This window comes from Camelus ferus, chromosome 20 (assembly GCF_009834535.1).
Source record: "Camelus ferus isolate YT-003-E chromosome 20, BCGSAC_Cfer_1.0, whole genome shotgun sequence".
Taxonomy (NCBI): Eukaryota; Metazoa; Chordata; class Mammalia; order Artiodactyla; family Camelidae; genus Camelus; species Camelus ferus.
Genome location: NC_045715.1, coordinates 33,986,731 through 34,000,730, shown reverse-complemented (window position 1 = coordinate 34,000,730; position 14,000 = coordinate 33,986,731). Strand labels below are relative to the sequence as shown.

The window sequence follows — 14,000 nt, the reverse complement described above, 5'->3', positions numbered from 1 at the left end:
CTGAGCTGAGTCTGTTCTGCCCACGGAGCCCCGGGCTACCTCGGTTGAAATGCCATCACCATGCCTGGGAACCGTGGCCGTGGAATCTTCTGCAGATTCCAATCAACTGTCTTCCCCTTTCCAGGAGATGATGTGGTGTCTGCTACGTTCTCTAAAGCAATACACACTTTGGATGGTACTCAGTAAGTTGTAAATAATGAAGAAACCTGCCTCCTGTCATTCTGATGGAAATGAGCAGCTTTCCAGGCTGTGAATCAGTCGTGAGAATGGTCACTGTTATGCACACAGGTTCCCAGAGCACGCTGATATGTCAGCTACCACGGAAAACTGCAGGGAGTCATCCGGGCTTTGCGAGGGCCAGATCATTCCCTAGCTCTACCTGGACATATGCAATCTGCTGAAAGTTAGCCACAGTTCTCCAGGTACCAAACCAGCCACCCTTGAAGGTGCCATTCGAGTGATTTGCATTGGGAAGGAGATTTTGACCAAATAAAAGAGCACTGCAAGCTGACGTTACTAATGAGAGTTCTCTCCACGTCTAGCAATCGTCCTCTCTCCCAGCCAGCACTCAGCAAAAACAGGGGGAAATCAGACTCTGCCAGTGGACTGTTTTCAATGTCAGATGTGATTTGCTTCCTTTGTAGCTGATTTTTCTCCTGAGCTTATGCTTCTGTCAAAATTAAAGTTACCACTGTCAGTGGGAAATTATGAAAGATACACCCTCTATGCTAACACATTGTTACCCAGATTATTAGCAGAATAATAGATGTAGAATCTTTTTAATTCGTTAGTGTCCAAGACAGAACATTACATAATTCTCAGTGTCACTTTAAAAACAAATCAGAATTGTTTTTCTTCAAAGGGGAAAAATAGCAAATACTCTAGAAACATGCTAGTTCTTAAAGTGGTCTAACTAGCAGAATCAACTTCAGATTTTGCAAATAATACAGACACCTGAGACCAACCCCAGACCTGACCCATCAACTCAGATCTTTAAAAGTGTACTCTAGTCCTCAAGATTTTTAAAAAGCTTCATGGGAGATTCCACTGTGAAGCCAGGTTTAAAGGTTATACTTGTAAAGATAAAGTGAGTTTTTCAAGGTCAGGTAACATGCTGACTTTTACAGTCCTATTAAGATATTTTATTGAGGCCATTTTTTAATAAATGCACAGTAAAACCCAAAATACACACATTTAAATTCGGTCTACATTAGGAGACTTTAATTTGAGTTTTAATGGGAAATGTCAGGCATGTTTAAACCTTTTGTTTAAAAGAATATAGTTTAAGACATGTAAAAAAAACGAAGTTGGACATTTATGTTATACCATATACAAAAATTAACTCTAGATGGATCTAAGACCTAAACACAAGACCTGAAACTATAAAACTCTTAGAAGAAAACACAGTAGGGGGAAAAGTTCATGACACTGGATATGATAAGGATTTCCTGGATATGACACAAAAAACAGGGAACAAAAGTCAACATAGGCAAACTGAACTATGCCAAAAACTTCTGTGCATTGAAGAACACAATCGACAAAATAAAAAGGCAACCTACAGATGGGAGAAAATATTTACAAACCACATGTCTCATACGGGGAGTATAATATCCAGAATATATAAAGAACTCCTACAACTCAACAGCAAGAAGCAAATAACCAGATGTTTTAAATGGCAAAGGATGTGAATAGACAGCCCTCCAAAGATAAAATAGAAATGGCCATCAAACATATTAAAAGGTGCTTAACATTATGATCATTAAGGAAATGCAAATCAAAACTACAATGAGATATCACCTCACACTCACAGGATAAAAAAAAATCACAACAGTTTATAACAAGCGGTGACAAGGAGGTGGGGGTGTTAGAACCCTTGTGCACTGTTGGTGGGAATGTGAAAGGGTGCAGCCACACGGGAAAACAATATGACAGTTTCTCAAAAATTAAAAACAGAACTACATAAAAAAATATGACATTGTGATTCTACTTCTGAGTAGACATTGAAAAAAATTGAGAGTAGGATCTCCAAAAGATATTTGCACACCCACGTTCAGAGTTGCACTATTCACAATGGCCAGAGGTGGAAGCGATCCAAGCACACACTACTGGATGAATGGGTAAGCAAAATGTGGGATATGCATACAACAGAATATCACTCAGTCCTGAAGGAAAGGAAATATAATATGTACTACCACGTAGATGAACTTTGAGGAAATTATGCTAAGCGAATTAAACCAGTTACAAAAAAAAAAAAACTGTATGAGCCTACTTCTGTGAAGTATCTAAAGTCGTCACATTCATAGGGACAGAAAGTAGAATGGTGGTTGCCAAGGGCTGGGGGGAAGTGGAAATTTATTGTCGAATGACTACAGAGTTTCAGATTTGCAAAGCGAAAAAAATCCTGGAGATTGATTGCCCAACAATGTGAATATACTTGATGCTACTGAACTGTACATTTAGAAATGGTTAAGATGATAAATTTTATGTTATGTGTTTCTTTTTAATCACAATTTTAGAAAGATAAAATTTAGGAAGTTTGCTATAAAGTGAATTTTGGTTAAATGATTTCTATCATCATAACACCTTCCATTATGAAATCCAGATTTCATCTACATAAACAATCTCTACTGTAGCTAGAGCAAAATTAAATGAAAAAAAGTGGCAAATATTAAAAAGCACAATAAACTACTCAACATTTTAACTACTCAACATATAAATAATACTACCAAAATTTTATACATGATACTTTTATAAGTAGATACACCATGTAGTGTTCAATGTCTTAAGGTATAGCTGTATTTTCCAAATTGTTGTGGCTGAGAATCTGAAGCCATATATGATCTTGAGAGTTTTATACTCAAAGTATAATCTCTCTTGATTTACCAACAATGGACAGGGACAATTTACCATATATTTAGCTATTCTCTGGGAAACAGTAAACTAGCTTCTCTGGGTAATTCCAGACTAGCCTGGTACCAAAGTCTACATGAGGAGGTACCTAAGAGCATATGAAGCAAACGTAGGGAACATTCAGCTCAAGTTTAGAAATGGAAGTTTTCCCTAAAGAGTTCTATGGCATTCAGTTGGCCAGTGACTAAAGTATCAGCCAATCAGCAGATGGCTCCTACACCGAGCAAACAATGGTTTGCCTATGTATTTGACACTGTAGTTAATAACCAATTCACATACTGATGCTGTACTCTGCTTTGAGCCTGGCAAAGGAGAGCTCACTGTCCAATAAAGGTTAGTTCATCTGTGATTACAACGTCCCAGTAGACATGACACAGTCCCAGTTCTCTTCATTTGAACAGTAATTTCTTTCTTAGAGTAAATTTGTAACTCAACAAACTTCCTCAAATCCAGAATTGAGCCTGTATAAAAGTTACTAAGTTCTGAATTGAACTTCTGTAAAAATTATAAATCTCTTTAGTGTGTTTAGAAATAAAAATATGGAAAATACTTGTACAGATGTGATCGTGGAACCACCCACACTTTTAAAACTTGGATCGGTGATGCAGTAAACAATGCATCACTTATTGACTGCTTACTCTGTATTCATTGTTCTCATTTTAGCTCACTACCACTGAGTAATAAACGGGTTCCTATTCCATTTAAAGCTGGGAAACAGAAGCTTAACAAGAATGCATACATTACCAGCAAACAACCCAGCTCAGTTGTTTAAAGGGTCTGGATTTGAAGACGGTTCTCCAAAGCCCTTTGCTTTTAACTTCTGGGCACTAAGTTTTCTCCCAGTCTTAATACACTCACCTTCCCTAACCCAGTTGGAGGAAAGTCCTGGAAACACCTCCTACATTTGGTACATTTTGAGAAAACAAATCCTAAGCTTAGTATTCAGAGCTGTGTCTCTCACACCCTGAGGAGAACTGTGACATTATGAAAAATTAAATATTCTGTTTAAAAGTCTCTGATGTTGCAGATAAAGCTCCAATTTCCTTAAATACCCATTATTTTATATAAGGGAATGCCCTCCTCAAAAGCACTATAAACATTGAGAGGTACTGAAAACAACTTAAAATTTAATGTACATTAGTCTTTCCTTAGCATTGTTTTTTAAACTAAATGATAATAGTAAAAAGAGAATAAATATTTTTATTGATGAGAAACATCATGTAGGTGTTAGAATTCTAGAGTTTTAAAACTGGAAGGCACCTGAAAATTATTGTGTTCTTTTCCACATTGTATCCAGGGCATAAATTAACCAGGGAAGCTAGTCTATCCTTTCCTAGAGCATCTCAGAAAAAGAAATTTAAGATATGTTTTCAATAATACTTCCTGAGTTCTTTAAAATATGCTTCTGTGATCCAGCTTAAGAACCATGTGCAGTTTCTAACTGCACAGAAATTAACATACTCCTGGAAAATCAGTCTATGATAGCCCATTAATTTCTATCCTATTATCTATCCATTCAACAATTTACCCAATCAAGATAAAGAACTGCTGAAAGGATTTCAGAATCCCGGTCTAAAAGTGCTATTACTTGAAAGAAGAGCACTCACTTTAAGTCACAAATTCTCGATCATTACACAAAGATATTAAATTTTCTGGTCCAGAGTGCTTCATGCATTAGTTATTTTTTTCACAATCGATCTTAAATGCCTGGCGGTCACCATACAAACATAAATGTGTTATCTCTAAATGGAACTGCGATGAGAATATAAAAATGTCCAAATTGGCAAAGGCAGTTTCCACAATTTAAAAGAGAGTCCGAACAAATTGGAAAAGCGGTCTTACCTGAAATGTGTTAAGTGTCTCTGGATGTCAAGGTCCAGGATCGGAGTGGGTCTGGAGGAGCCCAGCGGCGATCTATCTTGGCTCAAGAGGTCTTGGAATTCCTTACAAATTTGTCTAAAATAAAAGATCCAAGATTAAAGCCGAGCTCTTGAAACAGGGCTTTAGTTTCATCGAAGGATATTTTACCACAGGCTTGTTTCCTCTTTTAAAAGAGGACTAGATAAAATTTCATAAAGCAACCTGCAAAGTTCCGTCTGCAACGTACAGGTGACGTTCACGGTGGCAGCTTTGCTCTCGAGTACCACAGGACGACCGTGAAATGTTTCAAGGGGATAACAGTCCGTCAGCATTGACAAAACCAGTGTGCATTTTTAAGGTGAATATTCACAGATTAACCTGAGTATAAGGGAAAATCTATATGAGAGGATCACAACTAACAATTCCTTTTGAAAAAAATTAAAATGTGACTTTTTTGGGGGGGGATATATCATATTTGTACACAAGCTTTAGTCAAGTTACAGGCTTATTTCAGAACCATGATTCAAGTAGCCTTTGGGAAATCCCTTTTCCCAATATTTCATTATAATTCAGACTAAATTTGACCTTTAGTATTTGAGGTAGATAACCACTTACCCACAATTTAATCACCTCAAAAATGACTCTGCTCCATGTAAAAGAGTTTATTGCAAAAAAAAAAAAAAAAAAAGTACCACTGAGTTAGACTCAGTTGGCTGACTTTCAGGCGTGTTCCTATGTTTAATTAAAGAGCAGCAACTTAAACTAAACGTTGATGCCATTTGGTGACATCAAATGGTATTTGGTGGGGCATCGTAATCCATTGCAGTTAACACTATTCAATAGAGTTAGACATTCTGCTATCTTTGTTTTTAGAAAAATGTCTTACTAGATTGTAAAATGCAGGCTCTTGCTTTCAGTTTTCAGATTAGCAAGGTGAATTACTATGTGGTGGTCGTCAATATGATTACAATTCAGTCATCAGTATGAATACAATATTATTACAAAGAAATACTGGAGGTGTTTAAAGACTAGTCTTTTGATTTTCTATCAGATTAAAATGTATTAGCTAGTATCTGCAAATCTCGAACTCCCAATTTATCCCTTCCTACCCTCTTCCCCACCTGGGTAACCATAAGTTTGTTTTCTATGTCTGTGAGTCTGTTTCTGTTCTGTAAATTAGTTTGTTTGTTTGTTTTTTTAAGATTCCACATATAAGTGATATCATATGGTATTTTTCTTTCTCTTTCTGGCTTACTTCACTTAGAATGACGATCTCCAGGTTCACAGATACTGACTAATATATATAAAATAGATAAACAACAAGTTTTTACTGTATAGCCTAGGGAACTATATTCAATATCTTGTAGTAACCTATGGTGAAGAAAAATATGAGAACAAATGTAGGTATGTTCCTGTGTGACTGAAGTATTGTGCTGTACACCAGAAATTGATACAGCATTGTAAACTGTACTTCAGTAAAAATATATTAAAGTGATAAAGAAAATAAAGTAACAAAAATAAATTAATAGACTACATTAAAATTAAAATGAAAGTTGAAGCATTGCTTTAGTTCTTGCACTGTGATACAGGAATTATTCAGATAATTGAACAAACGAATCTGCACGTTGGCAAATCAACTTGCTTCCTGTACAAACAAAAGAGCAAGTTACAAGAGACTTAAAGTTGAGGAAGAAATGAGGACAAGGCAAAGTGTGGAAAAATTTCATTTAAACGAAGCAATTCAACACACCACACAGGGCTGGGAGAAGTTGCAGAATTTTCAACCTTTGATATTTGATTCTTCTGCGTAACTCACTGACTTAGGACAGGCTCCAGACTTAAAAACAGATGACAATTCTGTCGATTTCCCTTAGGCAGTCATCAGCATCACCTCATTATGACAGATACGGAGTTGTTATCTTCATGCTCACTTTCCTTCTTATTTAAATTTTTATTTTCGAAGCTACCATGAGAAACACTCTTTATTTCTCCACACAAAATGTCACATTATGAATTATGTAACACAAGATGATCTTTGATGAATCATAGACTCTAACTTTATCACTTACGTCATTGTCCTTGGGGACAATTTTTTAGCTGATGTCTGAATCTAAAGTTCTATTTCTCCCTCTGACAATGAATGTTACGGTAATAATTAAAACTCGTTGACTATTCTGTTTTACCCTCGTGTAGATCAAACATTAATTACATTTAGTTCCAACTTCAAGGAAGAAGTTTAAATGTGTTTTTCATAAATCAAATAAATGTTTTGTCTGGTACATTTTTAGATTTCAAAAACTGACTCAGTTTGTATCCCTCTTCAAAGAACTGTCTCATTACACCAAAATATTTGGTTAATCAACAAAGGACTCAAGTTAAAGAGCAATTAGGAGGCTACAAGTCCTTAATCAATGAGCCCTTCATATAGTTGTATACTTGATAATAAAATTCAACTGAATCTATTGTTCATAGAGATAAAAAAGATATATGTTAAGGCAATCTGCCAATGCAGGTCAGCATCTGGGTCTCTCATCCAAAGACTTTTGGATTTCCTATATATTTTTGATACAATTGTCACAGTCTTAAGAACAAAAGTGAGCTGATTAGAATGTTATGAATATCCATATAGGCTACTTGATTTCAACTCTGAGCATTTTAATTGAAAATTGCCAATGCTTTACCATTGGAAAAATTAGAAATTATTCAGAATCTGTGTTGGATTCATTAATATGTTGCAGAAAGTTATGTTATTCCCACACACCCCTTAATTTATCTACCTATATTGATGACCGTGTGTATGGAGTATGTTTGCCATGACTGCATAGCGTCTGATTCCTCAATTCTGGTTGTCTACTGTAAAGATGGGGTGGATACATACAACCACAAAGACAAAACATTTCGTCTTTCCCAATTTCTGTATGTTTATGGCCTATTTACTCATATATAAAATAAGGTAATTGGAATTAGTGAATTCTTGTTTGACATTTAATGATCTGCAAATATCCATCTCGGGACAGCAGGACCAAAGATAATCACATGTTCTGGAAATATTTTATGAAGTGAAAGTTCAGAATATCACCTAAAATAATAAGCATTCCTGAGGTCCCAGGTAAAAGGGAAATACCACTCCCCAGTTGAATCCACTACTACAAAATAGACGTCTCAGGATGACTCTGACCAACGTGGAAGTACTTCTCTTACTTCCCCCGAGTTCTTCTATGAAAACAAAATCTCTCCATCAGCATGAATGCACGGACTCCCAAACAGGGATGGAAGCTCCCCTCACCCCCAAAATGGGAACTTGTATCTGGAACGTGAATGGTGGCACTGCAGTGGGTGATGGCGGTGAAGAGTCGCACAGCCATCCCTGGAGGAGGGAGGACAAGGAGGAGGTCTGTTCTCTGGAGCAGGAGGTGAAAGTCTTAGAACATGCATAATGAGACCTCAGCCAAGTAATCTGGAGGCAGAGGACATGAAGGGGTATTCTCCTGGATCATTTGTATTTGGGGGTAACAGTGTCATTCAGAGGCACCGCATGGGTGTGCCTATTGGGCAATCGTATGATCCTGCAGGCTCGAATGATACTTTGGGATCACCTGGGAGATTCTACCTAACCCCAGCCCTGTGCTTGTCTCTCAGTCTATAACAAGTCCTTCTAGTCTCCTGAGATTATGTTAAGGATACAAACTAACGAACTGCGTGAACTCTAAGTTCCTTCTGGAAAAACTGAAATATGGCGGGCAAAGACTGTTCTGGGTCAAAAGCTACTTGGAAGAGGGAAAAAGTAGAAGCAACGTAGAAGTGCAGATCCCCCCTCCCCCGACCCCAGGGGAGAGAGTGCGCAAAACATTCAGGTTTAAATCTTTCCACTAGCAAATCCCCAGCACCTTTCCCAGCATAAAGTTCATCTCAGAATTTTAAATTCAAGTGTTATCTCTGCCTTATTGTGCTCTTTCTTGGTCTTAATTCTCTCTGCTATTCCTTTCCCTTGATCTCCTTATTTTGTCTTTCTCTTCTCGTTTTGCCACCACCTTTTGCTTTCCTTCTGTTTAGGGGCAAGATGAAAGAATTGTCTATTACTCTCAGAAGGGCAACATACAAATATATCCAAAACCCAAACAGTGACAGCCGCAGGCAGCACAAACCCCAAGTAAGGGACTCACGTGCCTCCTGGGTGGCAGATGTTCCATATAAAACCTTAAACTTGTAAAGGTAAAAAAAACCTCTGTTACATTAGACATGGTAGAAAAGAGGAATATTTACTTTTGGTTTTGCATTTTGAGACGATTTACACTTCAGCCAACACACGGTAAGGTCATTTTTTTTTCACCAGTTTCTAAGAAGCAATATTTCTAACACTCTCTACCTTGTACTTTCTCTTTCAAAAGTTTATCTCAAATAAGAAATTAATGTATAAATGACAATTTAATCACCTAGGACTATGAGCTCCAAAAATCTGAATATAGAGTTAGGAAATTCAACAGGGTTATTAATGGTCTATGTGTAGCAATAACTAATTTTGGTAAAGAGAGCAAGAATTAGCTACCCCTGAAAGGTTTTCGTCTAAAGCTTTGAGCGTGACTTGCAGCAGTACTTCCGGTCCTGCTGGGTTTTCACACAGTATATGGTAGCTCTTCCAGAATTATCAAAGGACTTCCAAGTCGGAGGGGCTCTGAAGGCCTCTGATGCAAGCTTCCCCTTCCCGGCATCATTTCCCTCATTATTTTAATTCACATTTTCATGGAACTTCTTACAATTTTCAAAAGCTTTCTCATACATTCTACCTTTTTCTTTTTGACAATATCACCACAGGGCGTGGGGCAGCCCAGGGCTTCTTTGCTTATTTCTATACAAGAAAAAATGGTAGCACCGATGACAATCCTTGATCCCAGAGGTCTCCCTCTTACCTCTCATGCATCTGGGGCCGTCAGTTTTTGCCACATTCCCCCAAACACTCACAGTATTTTAAGATCTTTACCCTGGCTTAGACCAAATTACACAGAAGCCAACCAGCCTGTTTGCCTAGAATCTACATCTCCCAGGAGTTCCTGCTATTCTGAACAGGTTTTCTAAGAACTTTCCTCAATGTCCATGGTAGCTCCACCACTAACACAGTTTGCAGATCTTGCTGCGGCCCAGTGTTGAGGGTGGTCCTTGTTTAACACAGCTAGCTGCCAGGGTGTGAGACCGCTTGCTTTAAAGAAAGGATGTTTTCAAGACTATTTCCCTCATTCAAAGAAAATGGAAGACCTGAAGGACGAAGGCACAGAGAGGCTTCCCCATTCTGCTTACTTGGTTGCTAGGATCATCTTTTTTCTTGCTGTCTGTTCTTTCTGTTCCATGTGTTGTCTGGCAAGATGTTCTCCTACTGCTTTGGCTGGAAACTCTGTTTCACAAGTGTAGCCAAAATCCCGAGCCAAGTGTAGCGCCTCCCCTGTTGACAGACAATGAAAGTCAGTCTCTCACGAATGTCCAGACTCAACAAGAGGAACATCTTCTACTTCCTCCAGCCTCATTCCTGGTTGTGGTTAGATGGGTCATTTTTCCTATTCATTCTAAACAATTCAAGCAAAGGAAAGGAGCTTTGGGGGTAGGGAAGGGTGGAGTGGGGTGGTATGAAGAAATATGCAGAAACAGAAGCTACTTACCAGGCAGGGAGGGTGTGGAAAACTGAGAGGGAAAAACCAGAACCACAGGCTACAAGTTTTGACTCCCCTCGTGGCTCTGACCGTGAGACCAGACTGACACCTGAGATCCTACACATAGATGCCCTGGGGAGACAGCTCCGTGGGCAGGTCATTGTGTTTGTCAACCTACAACCTATTCTCCGTGTATCTCAAATAGTCAGGTAGCTTTTCCACGAGACCTATCAAAACAGTGGCAAAAGGTATGTATACCAAATACTTTTTCAAAGCCTTTGGAATCCTTTGGAATGGGAGATAATTGACTGGTATCAATTTCACAATGTTATGTTGCCAAAGAGACTACAGTACAGAATCATAGTGCCAGCATTATCTGCCTTTATGGCGGGTGTCCACCTTCAGCACCAAGTACAATGCTTCTCGGGTTCATTATTAAAAAACGCAATGCTTCTTACGTTCTCTGAGATGATAGATAACTTTTGCACTTTTACAAAATCTGAAACCCGAGTAAACTTTTAAGAAAGGGGGTAAAAATGACCTGTTGGCAAAGTAAGATTTGGCCATGGACTTCAGTTTGGAAAACAACAGTGTTTTTAAAGCTCAATCAAGCCAAATCTTACTTGACCATTAAAACTTTGAGAAAGTAAGTTCTCACTAGATGTATTTTGAGCACAGGCTGTGTTCGAGGTGCAGAGCTGGGTAGGAGTAAAGGGGGCTGTGAAAGGACACCAAGAATCGTCCTTGTTTCTAGGAAGATGACAACCATCTCAGTAATGGTAGCAACAAGAGCAACGAACCCAGAAACACCTTAGGAGCACTTTATAGTTTATACTGTATCCATGTAAGTATTATCTACAATCTGTACATGTTCATTGACATTATATTAATATTACATAATACAAGGTCTTGTATAACAAGTATCAAATGAATGTTAGAGATAAAATGTTTCACACAGGTTCCAAGGAGGAAAAGGTGGTACTCGTGGAGAAGGGATCCAACAGTGCCATGGTCAGTCAGATTTTGCCATGAAGAAGTTTAAAAACTAGGAGTGATGACCAAACCATAGGACACTTGTTTGGTGATGGCCAAAGTAATGGATTTAATCTGGCTTTATACTCACAGAAAAACAGAGTAGTCAATGAATTAATACCAGTAAGATATAAAAATGGTTACTGTTACTCTGGAGAAGGAGGAAAAGTTTATAGATAAATATATAAAATAGGCTCATTATTATCAACGAAACGTTCCTTAGTTCCTTAGTTTCCTTTTTTCGCTAGAAACAAAAATTAATCATTCAGATCGGGAAAGTCATATTTATTAAAAAAAAAAAAAAGCCCCCAAATTACCAACCATAGAATACAGGATAACATTTTAAGATGGTACAGAGTTGAAAAAACAAAAATTCTGAGAGTAATTTTGCTTTAAATTTTTCTTGAATACCTTGTCTTTCTTACAACTAAAAATTCTAAGGAAAACATGTAAATAATGGGGGTTCAATATTTGTTTATACTTTCCTTTTCCTAAAAGCTTTTATTTTCAAAGTTCTCCTTAATATGTATTAAGGATCAAAACTAAGACTTTTTAATTATGATTTATTTATGGGATTTATGCTCGCTGAGCTATAGGAACTGGTGGGGTTTTCACCCTTGTTCAGAAAGGCACACTGAGGCTACGGAAATCTCCTCTGTGACTATGCCGATATTAGTTAATAACCTGATGTGATGTTCCAATATGTACGAATACTAACCAAGCATCAAAATTAGACTTGCATCTACACCAGTCAGTGTGTTTCATTTTTATTTATGTTACTAGGAGACACTAACGTTGTAACTCATCTTTTTTTTTTTCCCATCCATTTCCTGAGTCTTTTTTTTTTTAAAGTCTTTAACAACATTTTTCATTCCCAAAATGTGAGAAGCCCTGTTCTAGGCCTTGGAAGGGTCTAGTTTAATATAAAAATATTACAATGACAAAACTGGGTGAAAAGGGTCTCTATTCATCAGTCTGGGTAGTGCTAGCTGTTGGAGGGTCACAGTTCTGGATAAAGCTGCAACGTCCAAGCAATATTTTTTAAGTGCTTATTACCAGCAGTTTACTGCCCTAAACAATTAGGAAAGAAAATGTGTGCTTATCTGGCAGAAGCAATGGCACCAAGATTTTTTTTAAGGCACATTGTAACATACTAGGACGGTCACTTCTGCTACAAAAATGACAGAAGGGAGAGAATTCAAGAAATTTCAAATTCGAGGTAAAAAGTCTTAAAGCTTAACCCATCAAAGAGTGGCTACAGTCCCTGACCAGAGGATAAACACGTGTGACCTTAGGGTTCAGAAATATCTTGCGACTAACACAATAACACTGTTCATAATGTCATCTTTGTACAGCAAGTCGAGTTATGTATACTTGTATATCTTTCTATTGCAATATTATTCATGCAGAAATAGATATTTAAGTAAAATTTTAAGAGACTATTAATATGATACACACACACATATGTATGTACATATATATTGCTTTTCCTCACTGTTTGCACAAGAGTAGAAGGATGGCAGCATGCCTCTTAAATTTTGTGCTAAAACCTGATCCTTGAGGATCTGGCCCATTTTATGCAAAGCTCTCACCGTGGGGTAGTTTTAAAAACAGTTTGAATGGAACAGCTGCTATTTACACTTACACTGACAGCCAGATCCTTCCTTCCCTTCACTCTGTTTACTGCTTTCTCCTGCTTGCGATGTAACATTGTTACTGGATGTATAGCGATGCTACATCAAAAGAAGTGGCAAGTGAAGACACTCTGATATGTAGTTAAAATGTGTATACTGGGCCACAAAAGCATCCTGTGTGAGGACCCAAGAATGAATGAACAAATGGAGTCATGAATTCAAAGAACACACGGTATTCAGGAACAACGACAAATCTACAGTTAAATCTGGGACAGCAGATATCTTAGCATCAACAGGTTTAAGAAAAATAGGAATTTTTGGATCAGAACACGTGTGAATCAGACTCTCTGGGATTTGACTGATTTTTGAAAATAAAGACCTACGCGCTTCTCTGTCTCTGTTGGGGGCGGGGAGCCAAGTGCCCACGTGAACAGCAGCAGGTGCAGTAGCCTGTGATGTAGGATGAGTGACCCAGGAAGGGCTGGACCACGTCTGGCAAACATGGCTGCTGTCCCCTCCCTTCTGCCCACAGTGAGGTAGGATGCCCTGGGCTGGTGGTTGTTTTCCAGGATAGATTTAAGCTCTTCCTTTATTTCAATGCATTGTGCCACCTGACAAACCAGTACCACCCCTCCCTCGCTTTTTTAGACAACACGCTAACTTTGGCAAGTCCGTCCATTGTATTTCATATCATTTCTGGAATTAATATTTTAGAAGTAGATTCATGGATGCTCGGGGGACAGTGTGCATGCTTGGACAGAGAATTCTAAGTGCAAGGCTTCGGGCTCCCTCGGCCAAGTGGTGCCGCCCACACCCCCGCCCCCTTCCAAAGAAGGGCAAACCACTAAGGGATGTTCCGATTTTCCACAGTAACAGCAGCAGTTGCCTCATACTGAGTAACCCTCTCAAAAAGTCGGCACAAGCA

The 14,000-nt window shown here is 38.2% G+C and overlaps 1 protein-coding gene across 1 annotated transcript in view; it reads right to left on the bottom strand.

Annotated features, from left to right (window-relative positions):
- TFAP2D (transcription factor AP-2 delta) overlaps positions 1-14,000 on the bottom strand; it is a 50,055-nt gene that overhangs the window by 13,566 nt on the left and 22,489 nt on the right. Inside the window, exons 6-7 of the mRNA XM_032462355.1 lie at positions 10,063-10,204; positions 4,753-4,866 (exon numbers count right to left, since the gene is read on the bottom strand). Of these exons, the coding sequence (XP_032318246.1) occupies positions 4,753-4,866; positions 10,063-10,204 (256 nt within the window). The remainder of the gene's footprint in view (positions 1-4,752; positions 4,867-10,062; positions 10,205-14,000) is intronic.